The sequence below is a fragment of the Prinia subflava genome, chromosome 1 (genome assembly GCF_021018805.1).
Source record: "Prinia subflava isolate CZ2003 ecotype Zambia chromosome 1, Cam_Psub_1.2, whole genome shotgun sequence".
Classification (NCBI taxonomy): domain Eukaryota; kingdom Metazoa; phylum Chordata; class Aves; order Passeriformes; family Cisticolidae; genus Prinia; species Prinia subflava.
In genome coordinates, this window is record NC_086247.1 from 115,530,704 (window position 1) to 115,556,911 (window position 26,208).

A 26,208-nucleotide genomic window follows, 5' to 3' on the forward strand; every position below is an offset into this window, starting at 1 on the left:
TATAGCTAGCTTTGGTCATTCATTTCTTTCAGTAAGTTTGTTTTATCTGTAGCTGCTACAAGATTGCATATTGGTCTATACAATTCCTGTTCATTTCTCAAAGGACAGGTTTTCAGAGAGCTCTTTACATACCAAGACCCTGAACCCTGAACTGTTTGCTCCTCTGTGCTCAGAACCTGTCTCTGATCAACTTACAGATGAACTGTCATGTTCTTCTGGGTATTCTTTTTCTCTGATTAATTTTTTCTCATGTTTAGAAATTTGAGCATAATGTCAACCCCAGCTCTTGATAAGTATATGTATAATATTACTTTAAAAGTTAATGGAAATTTATTGTGTTTTTAAAAACTGATTGCACTGATTCACAGAGGAGCTCATTAAGATATATCAAGAGCAAGGATAAAGCTATTACACTGTTTATTGCACGGTTCCTAATGTTGCCTTTTCTAAATACATTAGAAACTGTTTACAAAGTTTATTGTAATTATCTGTGCACTCTTCTTTCATGGTGATTTAATACTTGTCCAAAAGATTGGAAATATTGAAATTTAATCTTGAAATCCATATTCTAAAATGTAATATTTAAATATTGTATAACATTGCCATTGCTAAAGCAAGTAGCAGGACAACAGTCCTGGATTAAATAACCCTGGCTGTTTACTTCCACAAGCATACACATATGCACATGCTTCTGAAATACTGAAAACCACCTAATGGTTTCAGTAGACATTGCTAGTTCTGTCTGCTACAGTTCCTTTCACTCGACAATTTTTTTCTTATAGGCACTGTAATTTTTATATTTTAAAAATTTAGGAAAGAAATCAACTGTTCTCAAAGGTTTTATTTAGCACATTAACAGAGGCAGAATTTGCATATTTAAGAAGAAGAATCTGGCTAGTCTGTGTGAGCTGGTCTCCGTCCTTCTGCTTATTCAATGGTCATATGAGCCTAGTTTAAAAGTTGTGAAACTCAGTTGTGAAGTGATTCCCTCTTTTATAAGGAAGCATAAAGAGAAAATTCTATCCCTTTTTTTGGGAGCAAACAGAAGGATGAGAGAGAAAAGAGGAAGAGGAGAGAAGCAGCAAAATAAATGAGAGAAAATAAAATGCTGTGAACTGACAGCAAGATTAATGACAAAGAAATGAAACCTTAGCCTTGCCTGACACAGATGGTTTTGTCTTTCCCAGCTCTAACACACATGAAAACTTTACGTGCTTTTACTTAGAGTAACTTTGTGGGGTTTAAAATGCTGGAACAAAGTATGAATCAGGTGTTAACTTCACTGGGGACATGTCCTTTAAATGTAGCTTGGTTGCTTTTTTTTTTTTTCCCTCTCAAGTCATCAAGTAAAAATCCTCTGGTGTTAGTTGACTGAGTCCATACAAAGCTAGGCTGCTTCAACAACCTACTGTGCATCCCTCAGTCCTAATCCTGATTACATTTGCCTTGGTTGATCTCTCTGAAGCCAGCCCACTTCAGTGTCCTTACATGCTTGCATGCTTCAACGGCAAAACAAAAAACCAAACCTGTGAAGTGCTTGTTGTCTTTGCTGCTCTTTTTTCAGTAAACCTCAAATATCCAAAAAGGCAAAACTTTATTATGTATGTTTTGCAATCAAGGAAGTTAATGACAATTCAGAGATCTCTAAGTTGCTTTCCTACTTGCCACTATTTTGATGAGCCGCAAATTGAAATACTGTATAGAGAGAATTTTCTGTGGAAATTCTGCTGTGAGCAGTTTTGGAATGTAAAAACTTTTTGTTGTTAGAGGAAGTGTCTCTGTAACTGGGAAAACAGCAATCCTCTGACATCCCAGTACTGTTAATTTACCTTTTGCTTAAGTGACAGCCTGTTGCTGAAGGTGAAAAATAAATGTTTGCACTCCCCCAAAAAGTGTGAGCAATGTAGTCTGTCTCTGAGGAGCGGGGACTGCTTGCCTGTGTGGTCACAGCAGCTTTCATCGCCAATGGATCTAGCTGTTAACTGGAGCTACTGTGGTATAAAACAGTAATACTAATAATGGTAATGCAAATCCAGCCTTGATTGCAACAGGGCAGATCCCAAGCAAGGAAAATTAGTGTAGCTCTCAGGGCACAGCAGGGGGAATTTCATGCAGTGTCTCTAAGGTTGTTGTGAGCATGGGGAACAGGCACTCTTTCAGTGTGGTTTTTGTGTACTCTGAGTTTTTGTCAGGATCAAAGTTCAGGGTTTGTATACAGCTCATTCTAGCAGGAAACACTCTCCTCCTGGCTGGCTGGCTGCTACCTTCCATCTTTCTGGACAAACAACTTAATGCCTCTCTTCACTTGAGTTGTACTAAAAATGGGAGAGCTTTTTGTGTAGTGCTTCTTTGACCACTGTTGTACTATTAGTGAATTGGGAAAAAACCCACATCACTGAGACGAAAACAAATTAATGGTTCCATATATTTTTGTAGTCCTGTATATACTGACATTCAGATAACATTGCATGTCTGAGATCAGGTCACAATTATCCATTAAGGAGTATTTCCTTTGGCCTGTAATAAAAGAATTCCCCTTGCCTATCCTTTTAGTTAAGCTTAATGGACAGTTCATCTGCTAAAACTTTCCTTCTATAAAACCAAAATTCCTTTTAAAAAACCTTTTGATGGGAATTTGAGGAAGTATTTTGACCTGTTGACTGCTGAGCTGCCTGTTGTTGCTACAATGTGCATTTTGAAATTGCATGATGATTCCTTGATGAGAAGAGCTCTGGCTCTGTTTGTTAGTCGCTCTTAACTCTGAAACAGGGCCTGTGGTTTTAGTCATGGTTCATCCTAATAGGCTGTACTGCTTCCTGCCTTGATTATAGCCATTTTAACAGTAGCTAGAGGGAGAGATGCTTCTCTTATAAGTAAGGGCTTGAGACAAAATTACGTTATCAACCTTTTTCAAAGATTTTGTGTTGAGAAGACCAAGAGCAGATGCAGGATATTTCATATGTGTATTTTGTTTAAAAAAAAAAAAAAAAGTCCTTTGAGAAATTCAGGCAATATGTTTGTTAGAACCAGTGGAATAGAATAAATAATGTAGTCCTCTCATTAAACTAATTTAACATAATAATAAGATGAATGGTAATTTAAGACATAAACATCCACTGTGCCACAGTATATGAAGTACAAGAAAAGGAGACAAAATATAAGAGTCCTCAGTGGTAGTTCCTTGCAACCTAATCTTTGACCAGCAAAACTTGAATGTGAAATGTCCCTGGTGACTGAGGAGAATTTATGAAATAAAATGGAAACTTGTAAAATTAAATGAACTATAGCTAAAATGGCAGACAAAATAGTGAGACAATTTTCAGAGGGAACTAACAGGAAAAGAGAGCACGTAGCTTCCTGATGTTTGGCTGGCCTTGGTTAACTCTGCCTGGGTAAATTCCAAATGATGGAAACTGTAATAAAATCATTTTCTTCTCATAGATTAAATGTGTTTGTAATCATATTTGAAAGTCCCACAGATGCTTTTCAAACAAAGAATTTGGAAAATATGTTTTGATTTTATTTTTTAAGTTATGAAGGGTTTTGGAGTTCCTGTTAAAGGTAAAAATCTATAAGCCTTATGTGACACCCTCTCTGAATACTTGCGGGACAGAATTTTTACCATAGTCATGAATGTATGGGTTTTAATTAAAATCAAAGTTAACACAAATCCTCATAGGCTAAAAGACAGCTAAGATGGCCTTTAAAATCAAAGATAAATTTGGGGAAAAGGTATAGAAATTTTTGCCTAATGAGAATGAACAGCCTGGATTGCAAATCACTGATCTTGAGAACTAATAGCCAGATCTGAGTAACTGAGCATATAATTGACTTTTCTAAACAAGGTCAAGAAGTGTGTTACATCACTGGCCTGCTCAAGGAGCTGACAAAGCATGAATCTATTTATGAGTGTATTATGGAAATGCCTATATTTTTAATATATATATTGCATATGCCTGACTCCAGCATTTTGTGAAGATGCAATATCATCCATGCAGGGAGATAATTAAGGTGTGAAGTAACTCAAGGGAGAGTAGACTTGTACTGAACCAGGTACGCTGTTCGAGGCTATGCAAAGTCTAGAGGAAGGGTGGGTTGCAGTGCCCAGTTCCTCTTTGTGCCACAGAAAATGAAGTGTCTAAGTTCAGATCTTAGGGGGAAGTTCTCAGGTCCAGAGGGTCTTTCAAAGAAATCCTATCTCTCCCTCCCAGCTTAAATTTATGAAGTCAGGAGAATATCAAAGTGTTCAAATTATGAAAAAAAGTTTTATATTCTGTTCTTTTATATATTTTTTAAATTGCCTAGTATTTCTGGGTTACTTTCACTATTCTATTTTAAACTGATTATCCTCCTACAAGTGATATTCTCTTGCCATATTACCTGCATTTAGAATTAGTTTTTAATTTTACTTAGAAAATCAAGTCTGAACTAAGAGCAGATCTATAAAGCTAGAAGTAGGTATGGGCAAATTATGAAGGTAACTTACCTGCCTTATGCCTTGAAGTCCATGATGCCAGGTACTTTCTCAAATTTGTGTTATTGATGTCCAGCTGAGGAACAGTGAGTAGAGGAAATGGACTTCCAGCTGCAAATGTCAGGTGAGCTTGTATTCCTAGCAGAAAAAAGGTGTTTACATCTAAAATTAATAACATGTTGATGAAAGCTGTGTGTACATACAGGAATTAACATAGGGTAACAGTAGTAACAGTATTTAAAACCAACTATGATTAAGTTTTCCGAATTTGTCCTGTACTAACAATATTACATTTAAGAGAAATCCTAAGACAAAGGATTCAGAAACAGCAATATTGTGATAGATCAGGTAACTGAAAGCCCAATTTACTTTGAATAATTTTTTTCTGGAAATTAATGACTTGGCATGTGCTTACTTATTAATATGTTACTTTACTGAGTGAAATGGATGGAAAATTAACACTTAGCTTGATTAGAACAGCAGAATCTTGCTATGATTAAAATCACTGTGGGTATCAGTCATCAAATGTCTGGAATTTGCTATTTTCTTTATGCAAGTTAAACAGCTATTTTGTATTTGAATTTTGTTACATATAATTTAAAATAAAATAAATTCTTTAAATACAGAATATGATCTTTGATGGGTCATTTCTACCAATTTTAGTTTTGCTGCCCAGAAGTAGAAATTGGACTATATTTAGTTTTGCAAATTTGTCAGCTAGTGGTATCTCAGTTTCTTCTATACAAAAGAATAAACAATGACCAATGAGATAAAATCATGCAGCTTTGGTATTGTTCATTATCCACACTGCAGCCAAGTGTCCGTGCTCCTGTGATAAAATTAGCATCTCTGATACTCCACTGTGACCGCAGGCGGAGAAAGGCAGTAGGTAGCAAAAGCGGAACTGCTAAGCATGCCCACATAAGAATGTCACACTTAGGTAACAGAGTGTCCCTCAGGTCAGCCTACGATAAGAGCAAAGTCAAACAAGGCTGAATCCTTGATGTTTTGTGTTTTAAGTATCTGAAACTTGTTCACGACCAGCCTCGACCTACAAGACCTCAAATGATCATATGAGCAAGGCAATAAATCGGTGGTAACTTGCCCTGGGGCCCATGTTGTAGTTGTGATGTTGTGAAAGTTACATCTAGTGTTAGCCTGTCCACATAGATCTTCCTACTTTTTCAGGATTCTCAGACAGGAAAATTTTATATTCACTTTTACCGAAGGGGAACTATGGTGGCTGAATGGGCATGGCTGAAAGGTTCTGCATCGTATCAGTGCAGTCCAGTGGAGATGCACGGGAATACCACAGCATCAGGAGAGCTGGGAAACCACTTGCTTTCCAAAACTCCACACCTGAGCAAGATTTTGGCAAAGCCAACAGTTTGTAGCTCTGCAGTATTTGCCAAACATCCAGGACGTGGCCTCCTGTTGTGGGACAGACTGATTCACCTTCCTGACAGAAGTCAGAAATGGAATGTAGTGGGCATAACAGAAAATCGTTTCTGTAGGAAAAGACACTTCAAAAATTATGATACCCAGAGGAATGGACACCAGCTTCCGCAATGCCTACATGCTTCAGCTTGGACTAGTACAATTTTACAGCCAGGCCATACAAAAGCAAACTTTCAAATCATGTCAAGTGCCCAGGAATACCAAAAAGAAGAAAAAAAGTGTAAAGGTAACTGACGTCATGCAGAGCACAGCAAATGCTGTATTTAGAAAAAAACAAAACAAAGCAAAACCAGGTTATGTCTTTGTTTACTGTCAGGGGTTTGGCCATTGATAAAAGCATTGTTATGTGGGGATGTTTTCTTGCTACCAATCTTTTTAATTTTTTTTTCATCAGTGGTAATTGTGGTTTTTAGTTTTCTCTTCTATAATTTTAGTAGCTTTGTGAAGAGCCATTATGACAGTGTGATGGGTACTTACTGGGCTTTTCTACGTGATACCTAATACAAAATAATATCTCTTATTTTAGAGCTTTTAAAAAGTAATTTTCTCTCCCTTTATGATCTTTTTAAGCTGATCAAAAATCTTTTCTGAACCTGACCTTTTAAAATAAAGCATATCTTTGATACATTAAAAATTAAAAGACAAAAGAAAGCCTTCTTTTCTACTTTCAGGGTGTTCAGCTCTCACCTGTGACTGTGTTGTTTGCCTTCTTTCTTGTTATTAACCATACCCAAAGCTGCAGTTAGTGCATGTACAGAGCTCAAGTGGGACTTCTTGTTAGAAATAATTCTCTGCCTCACTAGTCAGGAGAATAAACCATTTTCTTTGAGGTAGGTTGTTTTGTTCACATCAGCACAGCATTGAAGGAATTCCTTTTAGAAATCACAGCTGCTAAGGTATTAGCACAAATGTAGTGCTTAAGTTATTCTTATTCCTCTTTAAACTTGGATAAATAGTTCTTCATTGCTCTTTGCCTAAAAAATAATTACTGTGTATTGGGAAGGGAGGGATTACAAGTTGTTTTCTTTTACTTAAGTCTTGCGTCACTCCAGGAAGAAAGATTACAGTGTCAGGCAGGATATCACCTCATGAAAAAGTTAAACTGGTCTAAGTACCTGATTTCTTTAGATTTAGTTGTGCTTTACCTCAGAATGCCTCTTTGCTAACAGATGTCAGGTGTTGATCGCTTTAACGTCTTACTAAGGGCTGTCAGGAGGCTACCAAACCCAGACAGTCCCATCAAGGAGCCTGTTAATTATGTTATGTCAAGCTAAATTAGCCTGTTTTCTGCTTGGTTTTATTTCTGAACAAATGAAACTTCTTACCTTGATGTTTTCATGTGAAGTTGAGGCAGGGAATGGCTCAAAAAAGTTACATGTTTTAAGTATTGGCCATTACTTTCTCAGTAGATAAGCTCTGTAATTAACTGATGTCTGCTAACAGGGTCTTCCAATTATGATATATGGGGAGGCTTAACAAACTGGGTTGTCTGGGTCACAGGTCTATAATTACTCTTAGGAATATTTGTTCAGAGGCCATCTTAAAAGTTGTCAAAACTATGCAAGAAATTTTTTTGCCTATTTGTTGCCCAGTGTCTCAAGGAGCAAGTACTCTTGTTCTGACAAAACTCTGTGCTACTTATCCATGTTAGGAATAGTGCAAGAAAAAGCAAGCACAAATCCTGGAGGAGTCCTGATCAGAAAAAGAGCAAGCTTCATTCTCTTTTTACCAAATTTATTCAAGGTGTCAAAAATATTTTGAGGGATAACTGGAATTGTAGTGAATCTGAACGTTTAAATATAAACAATGACATTCTTTGTTATTAAAGCAGACTAATGAGTCTGAAGTATTTCAGTAAAAGGCACATCACACTGGCATTTTATGAGTCACAGACGAAGTTAGTGTCATGTCATAACCAAGGTACAGTGGGTTTTGTGAGAAGAACAGTTTTGGAGAAATAACTAACTTGATACACATGGAGAAAAGAGGTGTGCTGTTGTCTAAGACTTTCCTCTGGTTTGTACCACAGGGCAGCTAGTTTGAATCTTCCTGCATCTGTTGCAAACCCAAGAAAATCCTTTTATGTCAGAAAGATTTCGCTTTTTTTCCTCAACTGCTATTATAGAAGTAGCATAGACAAAATGATGTGTTTTTTAATGTTTAATCTTCCACTGGGACATACTCCAGAAACTGTCAAATGCTGTTGTGACTTTTCAGCACTAGAATTTCATAATCCTACTTACCTACCTTGTGACTTAGTCAAAAGTAGAGTTTTCAAAGTAAGGTAAACGCCATGAAGAGTTAGTTTTCTGTTCTTGTAAATGCTTGTTGTTATTTTGGATTCTGATGTTTGAGGTTTTCTTAGCTTAATCTCTAACAGCAAGTTTGCATAGCCATACTTCTGAGGGACCATTTTGAGTCTTTGGTCATAGGGCGTAAAGTGGATGAATAAGGTGGTGCAAATACATACATTAAAGAGAGATGGTAATTCATTGTGTGGGCACTGAGATAGTTGTATTTGACAACTTATGTGTGTTGCAAAGCCACATTAGTAGTTTTGCTCAAAAGCTGTTGCAGTTTTCAGTATATTTTCCTTATGATATGAGAAGATCAGTTTGGGATGTAGCCCATGATATGAAAGTGCAGATTTGTGTTTGCTCAAAAAAAGCAGTGATCTAATTTCTTTTTTTTCCCCCAAAACCATCAGAGGTGGGTGAGACAATTCAGGCAACAATAAAATCTGTAAATAGGAAATAGCTATTTTGTAATGTGTAAAAATTTGTTTTACAAAACTAGGAACTAATAATACAGGCTTACAAAACTGTGAGAAGTTCAGAATGGCACGTTAATCTTTGCAACTACATGCTTAAATGTGCAAAATTTTTTTTACTCAATCCTGGATTTTTGTTCATCTTTATGCATGAAATCTCTGAACAGCAAGCAACATAAGATCTTTCCATTTGGTCTTTCAGAAGTGGTGCTTTGCCCTGACTGATTTGAATGCTCTGCAATACCTCCCACATACTGATACTGCCGAATCTTTTAGAACGGCAGCACTGTCTGCAGCACTGCAATCCCAGGACTCTAGACCAGGGGCGCACAGTTTGAAAAAAAAAATAGGAGAATAAGACCCTTGCAGGTAATGTGCCACAGAAGATTAAATTGCACTCCATGATACTTCTTTTTTCTGTGTCAGAGACCTCTGTTAGTTGGGCTGTAGCATCGAGGGAGCCATCCACCGCTTTTTTTGTCTTTCTTTAACATTTCTGTGGGTTCATTTTGGTGGATTTTGTAACCGAGCTAAGTCACAAGAGAAGTAAGTGCATCTTAATGGGGGTATTTCATTGTTTGTAATTAAAAGTCTTAGTCATAATTTGTAAAACAGGAGCTAATGAAGATATGAATGGTGTAGTGTAAGGCAGTCTTCTGCAGACTCCCCCATTCAGGCACTCTCAGCCTGATTTCTGCCTACCAAGTTAATATCACTGACTGTGCTAGACTTACTTCTGATTTACACCAGGATGAGTATATAAAAACCTTCGGGGCATTCCAGGCACATGTTCAACAAGTAATTCCTACCTTTTTTAGAACAATGGGCTAACACCTCTGCCACTACAGTATCAAAATTTCTGTTTCATCGCTGGCCCATTTGTTCGAATTGAAGGGCTTATTTTGATGGTGATTAACTTCCATGTGTTCACATAATCAGACAAGTGTGAACTAATAAAATTCCAAGTGCGATATTACATTGCTGGAGGCAACAAAAGCTCAACATGACATGATGTAAAGACATGAATATTCAAATCTGAATACAAAACAAGGAAAAACTATTAATATTATTCTACTCCACTTTCAGACTTTTGATACAGACACTGTCTGACTGTCTTGTATCAGACAATTTAATTCAAAGGCATACATCAAACGAACCTACAGGATTGGACCCTAAAAGATTAAAATGAAAATATTTTAGGAATATTTCAATTTTTAAAATCTTTGCAGTGTTCTTTGAATTGATTTGTTTCCAAGGGAACAACAATCTGCAAAGCTTTAAATCTCTTTAATATTAACATATCACAGGTAAGGAACCCACATTCCCTGGCAGTGTTCATTTTTTTGTTCTTGTTGTTGGTAAAATCTTACATTCATTTTTTTCATTTTTTCCTCATCCTTCACAGTTTCATGTAATTTAATTTCCTTGCGGTATTAAAGGAACTCTTGACAAAAATAGTACATGTGACACATTTCTAAGCATTATTGATATAGCAATAGAAAATAAAAAATGTTTGAGGGTTTTATTTTGGAACAGAAGGTAAGTCACAGGCTGTGCCATATTGAAATACCATTTCCTCCGGTGCCATCCTGGCTGGAACAAGTCTGTTACTAAAAAACTAAACAGAATTGAAACCTTGTTTCATTTCTGTTTAGTTTTTTAGTAACAAACCTAAATCCAGTCAGAGGGGGAAAAAACGAGAAGAAAAGATTCATTATGACTTTGAAATTATGACTTTGGTGGCAAAGCAAATACACATGGGAAAAAGTCTCACTAAGAATTTAAAGCCCAGCTCTCCAAAACTTTTCTGGGTGGTGTAAAAGTATCTAGGTATTGTGCTCTGCTGACCTGTAAAACACAGCCTCACCTCTGTGGGAGCTCTACATAAATTCCTGTTGGTGGTACAAGGGGATCCTTTCATGGTAAATGAGCAACCCAGGTAGTGTACTTGGGAGTGTTTTATTGGAGTGTGGAGGAGTAAACTCAGCAAGCTGTATGTGTAACATACACTGCAGTATTACCAACCCATGACCTTAGTGGGAATGGTTTGGGGATTTTGGTATAAACAACTATTGCAGAATTTCTTGAAAGACAAGTGTTTTTTATGAAGTGCTGAACACCCGTTATTGAAAAATCAGATCCTTCATAAGACATGCTTTTTATCACAGACAAACTCACTGTAAAATCTAGACTATGGACCTGAACTAAAATGAAAGTTAGCTATCATCGTGTGCTTTTTCACACTGTATTTTACAGTGGTATTTGTTGAGTTAGACAATGGTAAATGAATGATGATTCATTAGGGTTTTACTTGTTGGATTCCAGTAACTGTTTGTAGTCTTAAAGAAATAAAATGTTTAAATTACTAGAGTTTTGGCAGAACAGGTTCATTTTGGAGGCAAATCCATTGACTTCAGTAGCACTGATCTCAACAGAGTTCAGTTTGACTTACCAAATGTATTATTATTTTTTGAGCAAGTTAATAAGAAATGCATGTTAAAGATGCTTCTTTTATAGTTAGAAGGTGAAGAAGAACTCCAAATATTTTAACTTCTCTGATCATTAGAAAGACTTGTCCTGGATTTGGTAGTTAATTAGACATTAACTGGAAATGCTGCTTATTTAGATAAGTTAGTTACGGTTGTATGTTGGAAGGGAAAATATTTCTCTGTTGGCCGTTTTTATTAGTCTGAAATATTTAGCAATATCAGATAGGGAATAATATGGATATGTCATGCCCAGTTCTTACCTATTGCACTGAACATTTGAGGACTATATAAGAGTATGTTCATCAAGATTGTTAGATATATGCTTAAGATCCTAGAAGAAGGGCCAAGTTAGACGGTAATTTTGGCAATATTTTCGTTTAAAATGAGTGAAATAAGACAGCTCTCATTATCAAATCAGTAATTACTCAGCTCCCTAATGATAAGAACAGATATTAGAAAGGGTACCAGTTTGTTACTGACTTCACAAATTTTACTATATCTTAGCTATGCTGTAAAGAAAAAACACATTTTTCCTAGTAAAAACACCAAATAGCATCTAATATAAGGTAAAAATAAATTTTTTTTTAGATCAAAAACAAATGGCTGATTAAAGATGTATTAACCATACTGAAATTTGGGGTGCATTAAGCAATTAAAATATCATACAGTTTTTGTTGTAATGGCATTCTCATGTTCATAGTTCATAGGTGAGCCAAAATGAGCAAAAAATGTTCCTTCCTTTCCTTGCTCTGTTACCAGAAAAAAAGCTCTTCTAAAAGTGCTTCATTACTGAAACAGAAAAGATAACAAAGCAGAATAGCAAAGCAGTTAACTTATTGATAATATTTAAGCAGTGTTCTTTTTGCTGATTATATTATTTTGAAGTTTCCCACCTGTTGAACTCAATAGAAATTACTTCTTGAAATCACTGAAGTTTAGAAAAGCCGCTTTCCCGTAAATTCATTACCAGGCAGTGGGGAGGATTGTGTACGTGTGGAGGACTGGGGAGATTCATGCATGTAATTCTGTAAAACAAAATCAATAAAGCTGATGACAGATTAAGTTGCTAAATTTTGTAAAACTAGACTACTGTTTGGGTCATCAGCACAGCACTATTGGATTTTCTATGGTTTAATGCTGAAAAACAGGATTATTGATTTTAGGATTTTCAGCGTATCCCCTCTGGGAGTTCTTAAGCAGTCTTTATAATTCTTCACACTTAAGTTGACAACTACAGTGACATAACTGTGTCCTCGCCTTAGTAATCGTTTTCTAATCATATTGGAAAAGGCTGGAAATGGTTTATAAAATGATTATTCCAGACAAGCGGGGGAACAGGAGGGTTGTCAGGATGTCGCTTCTTTGTCTGGTGGTCATTGCTACCTGACTGCCATCTTCCCTTGGAATTAACTTACAGTCACAGATTAAGACCTTTGACTGTCATAAATCTGCTTCCCAATATGTTTGACTGGCAGGGGAGTTCACAAGGCGTCCCAATATAAATAGGATTTTAGCACATGAGGTGCTGCTCCGAAGTAAAACGGGCTGTTTTGCAGTCGACTTTGTTGGTGTATATTCATCGCTCCTCTCCCGATCCATGTGTATGCATGCCTGCGTGTGTATGCATGTGTGTTTGTACGTAAAGTAGAAGCTGAGATAGGCTAACAAAATGAACTACTGTATGCAAGAAATATATGAAGTGCACCCAGCTGCTGGTAGCAATTGCTACATGCAGTCCACTGATTATTGCACATATATCGAAGATAATCAGGGTTACAGCAGTTGTGATGCTCAGGTCCTGCACAGTAACAACATATATATGGAACAGGCCTGGGCGGTGAATCAGCCTTATACCTGTAGTTACCCTGGAAACGTGTTTAAAAGCGAGTACTCTGACATGGACATGGCCCTGAATCAGTACAACCAACCTGAATTTTTCACAGAAGAAAAACCTACTTTTTCTCAAGTGCAGTCGCCATCGTACTCTCAGAAGAAAGGTAGGGGCATTTTATTTAAATAACAACAAAAAAATAATCTCTGTTTTTGTTTTTGTTGTGCTTTAAACTTACAGTCGCATCAGTTGGCTCAGATGCATCTTTGAATGTGAAGGCTGCCTGTTCAAAATTGAAAGCAGCAGTAACATAGGTTGCTAGGTGATTGTAAGGTTTTCGGTGAGCGATGAGTATTTCCAAGCACTTTTTCTTAATCTATAAGAGACATTTGCAAGTATATTGCGTTTTTTTCTGCTTTCCTGGGCTATTAAGTTCCTTTGCTATTCACCAGTGAGCTCTATAAGAAAGTTTCTCTCCTGAAATGTCGTCATTATATATTCTGCATCTTAAGGCTATGTTTCTGGTTACATACAAACTGTGTAAGTCCGTGTTTTCAGTAAATGTGAACTCTGTTTGCTCAGTAACTCAGGCGAAAGAATTTCAAAATAGGACTGTAAATATGTATGGCAAAATAATTGTGTTTGAGTTACTGTCTTCTAAGTGAAAACCACGAGTTTCTGATTATGCAGAGCAAAAAAGACTGAAAATTAAAGAATATATCTATGCAAGAAAGATGAATTTGCATCCAAAAGGTTGATCTAATCAATATATTTGCAAGACAAGTGCAGTGTCGGCTCCCTAGGGGTTAAATCATTGCCGGGTTTTAGAATTTATTTTTTGCTTTCAAGTAATAAAAGGAGATTTAAAAAGAGCCCAAAACATTAACAAACACTTGGAAATGTTTTCAGTGTTGTTTGTTTTGAACTCAGTAACCAGACTGACTCATACAAAGTATACATTCTCTGTGTTTCTTTTAAATCACATTGTTAAAGAAGAAAAATGAACTGTATGTTATACCAAAATAATGTCCTTTTCTGATCAGATCGATTTTCTGTATGCAGTTTTCCAAAATCCAGACGAATCTGATGTAACTAGTGAGATAAAGAAAGCACCATTTAGTACTTTTGAAGTATCTTTGTAGTAAAAAGTAGACTTTTTATTTTTACTAGGTACATGGAAAACTGAAATATTTTCCTTTGAGCAGAAAGTATTCATTAACCCTTGAGGAAATAAATCTCTATGATTGATAGAAAAAAATAATTTTATACATTGAACAGCATCCTATTTCATAATAAAGAAAATTATTTTTTAAATCCTTCTTGGAAGCTGTTAACAACATGATCAAGTTGTAGGCTAAATGTAGTTGTGGATAATGTATGTTTTTGTGTTGTCCAACATTTTAAATGCTTTTTAAGGCTATTTATCTGGTTTTGGGCTTTAATTAATGAATTTGTAGCCTTTCTAGACTTTTCCCATGTCTTATTTTTGGTTGAAGAAAAAGTTTATCTCAGGATTAACTTAGAAAAAATAAAGACTTGCTATTACGAAGTCACTGAAGAAATATGTTTTTCATAATGTTAAAGGTTATAAATAGTATTTGGTACACCTAGGTCAGAGCATTGAGTTATTTCAGTACTCAGACACCCGACATCTGCTCTGTGTAAAGTTTTTAAACTTGTTTGTTTGAAAGAATACAGAGTTGTTTTTAAAAACGGCTTGTATGCCCTTATTTTCTACCACCTCTTTTTCACTAAGAAATGGCGGTGAATTTCCGTGGAAGCCAGCTCTCAAGCAGGCTTTTAATTGATCATTCACAGAGACTGAGCAATGTGTTTTGGGATTCTTGAGAGCCTTATTACTGTGATAATCAATAAAAAGTAGCCTCCCTTCTGTCAAACCTTTGCAAATGTTGAGTTTGTTAAGCAGAAGAGATCTAAACTGCGTGGAACATGTGCATCTTCTCTTTTTCTTTTTTAATTTCCATCTTTTAAGCAAGCTATCATAAAACTAACGAATCTTTTAATCCTGTCCTAAGAACAGAAGGCTTTTCACAGGGCATGTGTGTCTGTATTGATCCAGAATTGATTGGGGGAGTGAGTGAGTTTGTTAGAGAAGCCTTGGTAATAGCCCATTAAAACAAAATTAAGTCCCTAAACAGGTGTTCGTGAGGAGTCTTGATTGTTGCAGTTGGTATTTTTGTTAGTCCCCTGAAATTTGTCATAATCTCAGTAATATGCTGTTCAAATCAGATTGTAGTTTACAGTAGCACATATATTCATTTTCTGTCAGAATTTTGCTAGTTACTAAATGGTTAAAATCTTGTTTTCCCTCTGGGAATAAAAAAAATCAACATTTTATATGTTGAAAAGCTTGTAATTTGTGAAAGGGTATTTAATTATGTTCTATTTTTATGTCACTTTGAAAGAATTCAAAAAATAACTTGAAAAACAACAACCAAAGACCCCAGCAATGTGTCACTAAGGGGAAAAAAAAGCATTTATAAAGCATAGCCTGTTATTCTAAATATCAGAAAGCTGCTTCCTTTATTACAATATATTAAAAAACTATTATTTCCTGACTATCTGTCAGAAAATCTGATGAAAGAATTACTTCTAAAGAAAAGAATTGCAGTCCAGAAAACCAAGAGGTGGAGATGTGAGTTCAGCTTTGCATCTACTTGTTGCTCCATTACCTGTTGTGCTCTGCTGTACGCTGTTAAAAGGTGACAGCACAACGTTTGTGCAAGAGCTTACTGTTTTATTAAGGAAGCCTTTCCAGACCTGATCCTGCCCTAGGAAACAGGCAGCCAGATACACTTCGTTTTCTGCGTGGTGCTGTGAAATCTGATAAGCAGAACAGGGCTCATCGTTGTGAGAACGAGGTGCTATTCTCAGTTTTGAGAGCTTGAACTGGAATATTTTTCCCCTCATACAGTGCTGCCAGCCGCAGTGAGCCGCAGCAGTGCTTGCTGGACGGGTGGTGCTCAGGGGGAGCCTGTGCACCCCTGCCCCTATGCAGAGGCTGAGCAGACAGGCAAAAATGTCCCTGGATCCTCTCACACCACCTATGCTGTGAGGAGGAGTACCCAGTGACAGAGAGGAGATAATGCAGTTAGGAAGGTACAAAAGAAATATGTACAGGAGTCCAGAAACTTTAGTCTCCCCACACATGGTGTCTGCACAATGTTTTGGATATTTGGATAACATGGGAGAAGGGTCTGCAAAGTTAAAACTGGGATGAGAGTTGACTTTCCCTTTCCTTTGCATGGTAATTTCTTGGATAACGTTAATGAAAGATGTCCACAGGTGTCTGTGAGGTTAGGCTTTAACTTCAGATTCTCTGGGGCAGGGATCAGTAAGCAGAGGCTGCCCCCCAACCCGAGGGTTTGCAGGGGGAAATTCTTGAGTTTAGGCGGTAGCAGAGCCTGCTTCTCATCCCTGTAGCTCATCTTGCTTCCCAGACGCCAGTGAGAAACCGGTGAGTTTAATGCCATGTTTTGAAGGGCTCTTGGTATGGTAGGAGAACAGGACTTTGAAAGTTGTTATTATTGTTGTTATTTTTATAATTGTATTTGCCATAATTATTTCTCTTAAATTTTCTCAGGCAATTAACATGCAGCTGAGAATTCGTAGTCTGTGGTGCTACAGTATGCAACTGAATTAGCCCAAACTGAGTTCTCAGCAGTGTGAGAACATTAGGGTATTTTTTAAACAGCTGAGAAAAAGTAACATGAAGCTTATGCAAAGCATCGTGTCATCAATGCAGGGAGTGTGTGTGGATATAATCAATTTACAAAAACACTGAGAGTTTGTCATCCTGGCCTTTGCAGCAGAGCAGCTCCCAGTATGCTAATGATTATTCAAGGCTTAAAAATATTAATTTTGCTCTTGACCACCCATCTAAGGAAATAGCACTAAGAAAAATTGCATAATTCATTGCATAAATCATTATGCATTTGGAGTTATGTTTATTTCATAACAAAAGTCAATGGAAATAATATGCTTACATCTCATTTGCTGTAACCTTTCCAGAACGAGATGAAGGATGAGAAAGTGAAGGAAGTTACACTTTGCTTTGTTCAGTGAGGCTTAGATTTCTAAACAAATAACTTTCTTGCAGTACTAAGATACTGTCTCTAAAAGCATTTAAATAATTTGAAGGGTGGGGAAATTGTATGATCTGACCCTTAAAATTATGTAGTTTGTACCTGTAGTTGGTAATGGCTGCAGGTACAGTACTGATCGCAGAAGTTTCAGATTCGATCTTTACAGAATCTTTTGCCGAATTTTAGTAATCTCATAAATCAAAGAATGTCAACAAGATTGAAATTGAGAGCATGCAAACCAGTTAGCTAACAATAAATGTGTGAATCTGTTCAGCAAATTCTTGGTGTTCCAAACTCAAAGGAGAAATAAGCCATTTTTCTCAGTGGGAGTAATTTAAAGAAGGTGGGAATGAAGGATCAGTATATCTGCCCAGCCTTTCAGAGCAATGTTGATAATAGCACAAATAAGAACTGAGCATGCTTTTTCTCTGTTGGCTCTATGCTTTCACCAACAAGCACTCCATTTAAGCTTTTTCTGCACAAGTATGTCAAGGATGATGTATGGCTGGTCCTTGTATTTTTTTGTAATTTGTAAAGAGTTCAAGGTGACTATGAAAGCAGTAGAAGAGCAGTACAAATTTACATTTCAGTTTTAATACAGTTGAATATTCTCAAGGTAGTAATTAATTTCATCTTTTTCATACTGCAGTGTCTAGTAAGTGAATACCAGCTTACTGGTAAGTCCCAACTGCTCATTTTAGTGAGTGGTCTCTAGTCATGCAAACCATACCAGATGGGGAAAGGAAAGATTTCAGGGAATGTATTTAATACATGACTCTGCCAGTTTACAGTGAAAATTAAAATACTGAATAATGGTCTTGAAATGTCTTTCTTTTGCAATAGGAAAAAAATGGCATTTTCTGCCTGCAAGCTATAAATCTGTGGTGGATTAGGAACAAACTAATAATGAACATCTGGAAATCAGGCATAATTTGTTTGCTTGTGTTACTCATATCCCTGTTTGGTAGTCAAATACAGTTTGGTTCTACAATTTTTTTAAGGTGTGGATTAATTCCCTAGGCGAATATCACATTATCTGTACAGACCTGGAGATACAAAGTATGCACTATGATGCATTAACAAAACTGAAATCAGTTCTTTTCTCAAAACAGGCTTGTTGTTGTTGTTGTTAATGTATACCAGATAAGAGGAAAAAGAACCACCATAATTTTGCAGAGTTTGTTATAATTGCAATAAAGGAATAGCCACTGAGTGTCTCATTTGTGTCTCTCCAGCCCTACACTGTGCAGGGTCATATATGGTGCTTTAAAGCGTCATTCCTGCAAATGGTAATTCAAGAGTGCATGCATACGGTATTAATGGAGGAGTATCTCAGATGATTGCATAGGTTAGCAGATCTCCTTCTGTCCTTATGGCTGTTTGGGACAGATGCGTTGTGCATCTTCCTGTTGAAGGGAATTGTTTCCTGCCGTGCCTCTACAAAGCTACAGTTGTGATTTAAATCACACTCAAGATTTGCTATAATGGATTATATGACATTTTCTTCTAGAGTGGGGCAACTGATCCTGCTGTGTGCTTAGCCTTGCCAAGACAGTAAGATTAGGCAGACTGGCAGGTGGGAGTCTGGGAACCATAGGTGTTACTTTAGGCTGCAGGGGAAACACCAGACATAGCAGATCAAGGTAATTCACTATTATTCTCCACTCAAAACAAAGTTCCACGGTGGGTATTGAGATAAACAATGTCAGGTCATACTTGACAGATAATTAACTTGGAGGATCATATGGAATGCAACAAATGACAGTCCATGAGGATGCTGAATACAGCAGACAGAGACTTGAAACAAGGAACAATGTTGGTTGTTTTTGTACAATTCAGTAGGTTGGCGTTGCTCTTGTACAGTTCCTCTTAGCTATTTATTTAAAAGCTTTTGACCAAGAAATAAAAGATAAATTATGACCACCTGAAATAGGAACCTACCCGATGTTCCCATGAGATTTATCAGACATTCTTCTTTAGTAGGAGGGCACCAGGATTACTCTGTCCAGACAGCATCTGCTTTTCCGCATAGTCATTTTTATCTTTGCTTCAGTGTTATTGCACACACATGAAGCAAAAGTACTTGTTGATATCAGAGACAAGTTACTAATAGTAGTGCAAAGAATGAGACAAGTCTGTTGCTCTTCCCCTTCCTCAAAACATCCAACAGACAACTCTGCTGCCATCCATGGCTTCCCCAAGAATCTCCACTGCACTATTCATTTCTTCCGTTCTGGTGCCATCTTTAGAAAAACTGTTAAATTTCTTCCTGCTAATGCTGTTTCTAACTCTGACTAACTTTGGCAACAAAATTATGCAATACACGTCTTTCTTTTCTATTACAGTTTTCTGCATTTTTAACACTTCTTCCAACAGCTAATGGGATCAGAAACAGCTAGACGGGGAAGACTGGACCTTCAGTAGGTCCTTTTTAAAAGATATAATTCAGACAGAAATCATGGCAAAAGGAGTAGGTGGATTTACATTCAGATCTTACAAACACTAATGTACATTCTAAGTAATTTGTAGTGGTTGCAAATATCCTGTATGACCTCTGTATGAATTCAATACAATTTCATTTGAAAGGCATGCAGATAAACAGACTCAGTACATTTTTTCTGCTTCTCAGGCATGTACTTCCCTTGTGGTGTGGACTCAGTCTGCAGAAGTACTGATCATAATATTTAAGTAGCTTAAGTAGGTGGCACTTTATGCTTCTGATGCAAGAAAATTGGCAATGTCGTTGCATGTAAGGATGCCATTTTCAATTTCTGACTAGGAGGGCCCCTAGGAGATTGTGTGTTTTGCCAGATTGGAAACTGGTTTTTATGTTGGATAAAGTCACAAAACTCCAGGAAGGACATAGACAGCAGTGGTCACATGCATGACCTGCTGTATATATTTAAGGACGTGGTTTAGACAAGCGGTCTCCTGATCCTCCAGTAGAACAAGTTGCCATTACATAAGCAGCACTAACCAGCTTGTATAATTAATGAAATATCAAGGCATTTAATTCAGAAGCAATTCTTGAGGACGCTAACCAGGGATACTAAATTTTCAAAGATGTCATTTATGCTATGCAAAGACTGTATTTAATGAATAGCAGTAACCAGCGATAATAAGAAGCCACTGATCTTCATGATAAATTTAGGGAGAAATTCTGCATCCCTTTGCTGCATCTTCTGCCCATTCTGTCAGCTCTGTGTTGTATATGTGTTGCATGTGCAGAGGCAGGTGTGAGCAGAGTGGGGGCAGAATGGAGATAATAGCCTCTGCTAATCCCCCCTGGCATAGTGTCTATTAGGAGTCAGTGATGTAATTAGAGTTGAAACCCTGCTGTCTCTCATCTCTCAATGTCACATGGCCACCAGTCTATCCAAGCATAATTTGTTCATCATGGAGAAATGTAGCCTGAATATAAATGTGGTTTTTTGCTGTCTTGTAGACTGGCTTGATACAACATTAAGATCTCAGCTCATTCCCCCACTCCCCTTTCAGATGTCAGTAGGAATATTGGCAGACCTGAGATGCCTGTATCCAGGAATGGCTTCCGAGCTCTACTGCTTCCTCGTTTTAGAGAAGAGGAATATTGTGTTCCTCTGTAATTTGAGGTTCTCATAATTACACTCAAACTAGGCCATACAAATACTTTTTTGCCTTCTTTACTTTATCCTGATTTGCTCACTAGCCTCCATGAAGTTTAAGCATTTTAAGCTCAGTTAACTTTAAGTGTTTTGTCTACTTTGGGCTCTCCTTTCTGGAGAACCTGTGGAAGCATAGCCTTAGGAAGGCACTTGAATTTAAACTGTTACTGAGCTGACTCTCTGCCATGTTAGTTGCAGGAAGGTGATGACCACCCCTCTTGCAGCATCCTGCAACAGCCTTCTGCTGCCCTGAGTCTTCCTGCTGGTTGCCCTCCAAGTGACTGGTGTCCCAAGTCCCCAAGCTGTACCAACCCGTATTGCTGTGAGGGCTGCATAAAGACAGCAAGCTTCGTGTCTGGCCTTATGTGTAGTGCTACAGATGGATTCAGCAAGCCAGTGATAAGGGATAGTGTTACAGGCAGCTGCATCCAAAAGGGCACTCCTTCATTGCACTCAAAATTCCACTCAGACAGCTGGCAGTTGATACAAAACTGGGAAGAGCGGCTGGAACACCAGATGGGTGTGCTGCCATTCAGAGCAACCTTGGCAGGCTAGAAAAATGGGATGAGAGGAATCTCTTGAAGTTCATCAAAAGAAAGGCCAAATGCTGCGTGAGGGGAGGAATAATAAACACAACAGTGCAGGCCCAACTGGCAGGAAACTGCTTTGCACTGAACTACCTGGGGGTTCCTGGTGGGCAGCAAGTTGCATATAGGCAAGCAGTGTGTCCTTAAAGCAAGGGAGGTAAATGGCATCTGGTCTTCTTTCGGAAAATCATCAGTGGTTTGAGGGATGTGATCCTTCCATTATGTTCAGCTCTAGGGAAACAGATTTGCAGTGTTGGGTCTAGTTCTGGGCTCCTCAATAAAAGAAAGACACAGACATCCTGGAGTAAGCACAGCAAAGGGCCACAGAGATGATGAATTGGAGCATTTCTTCTATGAGGAGTAACTGAGAAAGCTGGGATTCTTCAGCTTGTAGCAGAGAAGGCTCAAGGGGTCTTATCAGTGTGTGTGAATAGCCGGTTCCCCATATTGTAGAAGACAGGGCCAGATTCCTTTCAGTACAAGAGGCAATGAGCACAAATAGAAGTACAGGGAATTCCTTCTAAGAATAATAAAATAGTCTTTTCACTATGAAGGTGACAGAGCAGAGGACTTGCACGGAGTGCCCAGCAAGGTTGTGGAGTCTCTATCCCTGGGGATACTCAAAAGCTGTCTAGGCATGGGCCTGGACAGCTGGCTCTAGGTGGCCCTTTGTTGAGCAGGGGTGTTGGAGCAGTTGACTTCCAGAAGTGACTTCCAACTCAGCCATTGTGGGACTCTGTGAAACGTTTACTACATTCCACTAATCTTACACAGTTATACATATAGGTGCACTTTCCTCTCTCCCCTCAAAGGCAATCTCAGGTCTCCATGTTACATCTTCACAGTGAGATTTTTCAGAATATAAAGTTACAAACTGTAACTCCATTAGTTAGTCATGGAAACATTGATTTTGAAAGGTTTGTATTTTGCCCTGTTTAAAAGTTGTCTGTGGTTACAATTACTTTTTGGTTGCCCTCAGAATTGTTTTGGTTTTTTGCTCAAATTGAAAATATGTTTGTGCTTTCAAAACAAATGTCATTGTGGGAAAAGACCAAACATTGCCAATTTTTTTCACAGCAAGAATATTTTTATTGGCTGGATTTGGTAAACCACTTCAGAAGAGAAAATTTCATTCTAACACATAGATGTACACACACACACACATATATGGATGTCCATGTATTTTGCTTTAAATTCAGGCTATGTTAAGTATTCCTGTGGAACATGTCCAGGTCAGGCATGATCAATACAGCTTGGGCTATATGTTGCTAGTACCTCTCTGCTTTGAAACAAACCATCTGTCAGTGAATATTTCTTACTACCATGTTCCCCAGTCACACTGAAACCTGGGGTCTCATCTGCATGTACAAGTATATTGAGGTTTTTTTCTAGTCTATAGAACAGAAATATATTGTATGCCTTCATTGCTATTTCACATCAAATCTTTCGAAGTAATGACTATTTTCTGACGTTTTCTTTCGGGAGAGAGAAATCACGTTCCAGCTTTTCCCTCTTGACACTGTAGACACTGAATCAGTCTGAAGAATAGAAAATCTTATAGACTGTTTGGTTAAGTATGTAACAGTACAAACTTTTATTCAGGAGATTCAGTGAGTTCAGAAGTATAGCACTGGTAGACAAGATCTGCAGTGGATTTAATACTATCTTCTTACATCGAATGCATCACATAATTTTGTATGGAGTTTACATGCCCCATCCTCTTTTTCTTTGCAGGGTATATACCCAGCTACTTAGACAAGGATGAGCTATGTGTAGTATGCGGGGACAAAGCCACTGGATATCATTATCGCTGCATCACTTGCGAAGGTTGCAAGGTAAATGGCACGGTGGGAAAGTGCGAATCAGAAATAGCTCTCCAGCTCCTCCATTATACAGACTTTCTGAACTGTGTTGTCAAATCAAATAAAGACAGATTAGAAGCTAGTAAGAACATCCAGTACTGATGATAAGCCGTATCTGGCCGTGCTGGTGCTGTTCATATGCATGAGGAATGTAGTTGGTTTTTGCCGTGTTTGCTTCTGAAAAGAAAACAAGAAATTTAGATTGTTGTTTTTGCTGTTTAACAGTTAGCATTTGAATTTCAATTTTTTAATGTTTCTTTAGCCATGTTCTCAGCCAGGGGACATCAGCATGTTCCCAGCTACGCTGCTTGCACAGGGAAGCTGTTTATGCAATAGCTGAGGTTCTGCTTATGGCCATGAGGAGTCTGTAGCAATTAACATTGTTCCAGTGCCTCTCACCATCCCTGTGAAGAAGCAAAAATCAAAATCCTTTCCACATGCTCATACTACAGTAACATCCATCAATTTGGGAAGCATTGGCACCCAAATAAAATAGTTTCAAAAAGATTTTGACTTCTTTAACTTAAGTATATTGAAATGTGCTTTCAGCCCTAAAATATATCTCCAAGACTGCGTACAAAATTAAATTTAAAAAGAGATTGCTTTGGGCAAGTAAGTAAAAAAACTGAATAACAGAATCATGCACATCTTAGATGATTTCACTGCCATGAATTTGCCTGAATAGCCTGAGATTCTGTAAGAAAGCTATTCTTTCCTGCAGAAAATAAAAAAATATGTTGTTTTTCTAAACAAATGGGACCACACATGTTTTGGACTAGTGTCATGAGACTAAGCCACAAAAGTTTCATTCTGTTCATCCACAAAGTGTGGAACATTTGGATCTGAGATTCTGGGTTTGGACTGGCTTTAGAGCTCCTCATCACAGTAACTCTCATGTTGAAGTAGTTCCTTTGGTTGTACATCATTGCCCTAAGTTACATTTATGAAATGCACAGAGACCTAAATATCTCCTTTATATCAGATTCATGGTAATATTCATAATGGTTTTATATGTACACTTGCAAACAATGTATGGAAAATATCTTTTAAAAGAGCTGTGGAGCTGCACAAGGTATTCTTACACATTTGCATCCTGAATACCAGATGATAACAATATATAACATGTATGGATGCAACTTAATTCAGATATAAAGGGAAGTTAGCGGCACTGTGGCATTATGAAATACACTTAGCTCCCAGGTCAACAGCTGTATCTCTTGCCAGCTTTCCTGCTAAGGTTTTTGTTATTTCAACTCAAGTAGTTCTTTTTAGAGACATAGCATGCAAATCTGCTTTTATCTTCATGTACAGTTCTTCTGTCTGATGTACAATTTAAAATAATGCTTATGTGCACAAGGAACTGAGATAACAATTTGCAAAAAGTGATTAATTTCTTGGAGGAGCTGCATACACATTTCAGGTTGTAGGATATATCAACAAAGTTATATGTTTTATCAATACACAATATATAAAATCAATTTTCAATTAATTTACTTTTTCTAGTTGCTTCCACTCAAAGTCACTTTATTTTGTAACAAGCATAATCAGGGCTGACAGCCAAAGATTTGCTTTGGCAAGTGCTTTCATGAACAAAGCAGCCTCACACCTGATTTCTGAAGAGTAAATTGTGAGGAACTTAAACACAAATAAATGAACGATGAGTTCTGACATCACTGGAATGTTTTTCCAGACTTCACCCATTGCATCTACAGCTATTTAGGTGTGTAGTAAAGGAGTTTAGGAAAGAGTTACTGCCTACAATACAATGTACTTTCTTTTACTGATGCAAATAACACTTCTATGGTAAAGTGTGTGGACAGATATAGAAAGCAGCTTCTTTAACATGTATCTAGAGATGAACAAAGAAGGTTTTTTGCAAAATTTTTCTGAGAAAGGCAAAGAACTGAGAAGGTGAAATGGGCTGTCCCAACAGAGGTGATGGGCGACCCTTGCGATCATAAAGCTACAGCTGTGTTATATCACGTGCAAGATTTGGAAAACAGAAGCTCACTCCCTGAGATTCGTTAGAGATTTTTCCATCTCTTGTCATAACTATCGATAACCCTGTGACTGTGGTTGTCCACAGCCATCTTAGGTCTTCAGGATGGGGAGGAGCAGATCCTGTCACTAGGAATTCATCACAGGGTTGAGAACAGAACCAAAACCGGGTGTTCAGTAGATGAGAGTTTGAGACTTATTCCAAACCCCACATAAGGATATCTTGCCTGTGATTTCGTGGATTTTGTCTCAACATAACTGGTCCCAGTCTTGCAAAGGCTCACACACAAGCTTTATGAACATTTCAGGTCTTAATGTAATTAAAGAAGAAAGAGTTGTACTCTTAGCTCAAGCTGAACCCCGTAAGATAAAATTCTAATGAGGACAAGACTCTTCATTGTCTTCACAGGAGTTAGGAGTACAAACTGAAATACAGACTTACCTGTACATATTAATTTAACATTCTGTGTTAAAAGAAATTACGCACTGCTGTAAGATTTTACTGGGTGTTATTTAACGTGATTTAAAAACAGACCTTTCGCCTGCTGAAGTGAAGAGACTATTCATTAGACAAAATCTCAGCTGAAGAGACTATTCATAAGGTAAAATCTCACTTGAATTTTCCCATTGTTTTGACTGAAACCAAAGCCATTCTTAGCCTCAGTCAAACAGGACCAGGATGTCAGTGTGTTCTCTGTGTCAAGGTGATCCCAAGCTGCATTGCTGAGCACAGATGGTCTCAAATAGTGGTGAAACTTGAAATTAAAGTGAAGTCTTTACATGACTCTTTGATGGTGATGGGGCTTTTGAAATTCTGTGGTAAATACAAATTAAATCTGCTTCTCAGAAATACAAATAATTTATAAATTAGGGATCTTTTGAGTTTAGAACCAAACTCAAAGATTGTGTAGACTATATTTGCAAAATCTTTGTCTTGCCCAGATTTGTTTGTTTCATTGGTTGATTTTTTGGCTTGTATGGTAAGAAAG

General features: G+C 37.5%; 1 protein-coding gene across 10 annotated transcripts in view; it reads left to right on the forward strand.

Annotated features, from left to right (window-relative positions):
• THRB (thyroid hormone receptor beta) overlaps positions 1-26,208 on the forward strand; it is a 170,356-nt gene that overhangs the window by 127,076 nt on the left and 17,072 nt on the right. For 8 of the 10 annotated variants that reach the window (XM_063408881.1, XM_063408888.1, XM_063408872.1 and 5 more), the window contains one exon: positions 23,094-23,194. In XM_063408881.1, coding sequence (XP_063264951.1) covers positions 23,094-23,194 — 101 coding nt within the window. Of the gene's footprint in view, positions 1-5,710; positions 6,159-12,860; positions 13,189-23,093; positions 23,195-26,208 lie in introns of those variants that run through there. The other 2 variants (XM_063408935.1, XM_063408852.1) reach the window with 2 other exon arrangements.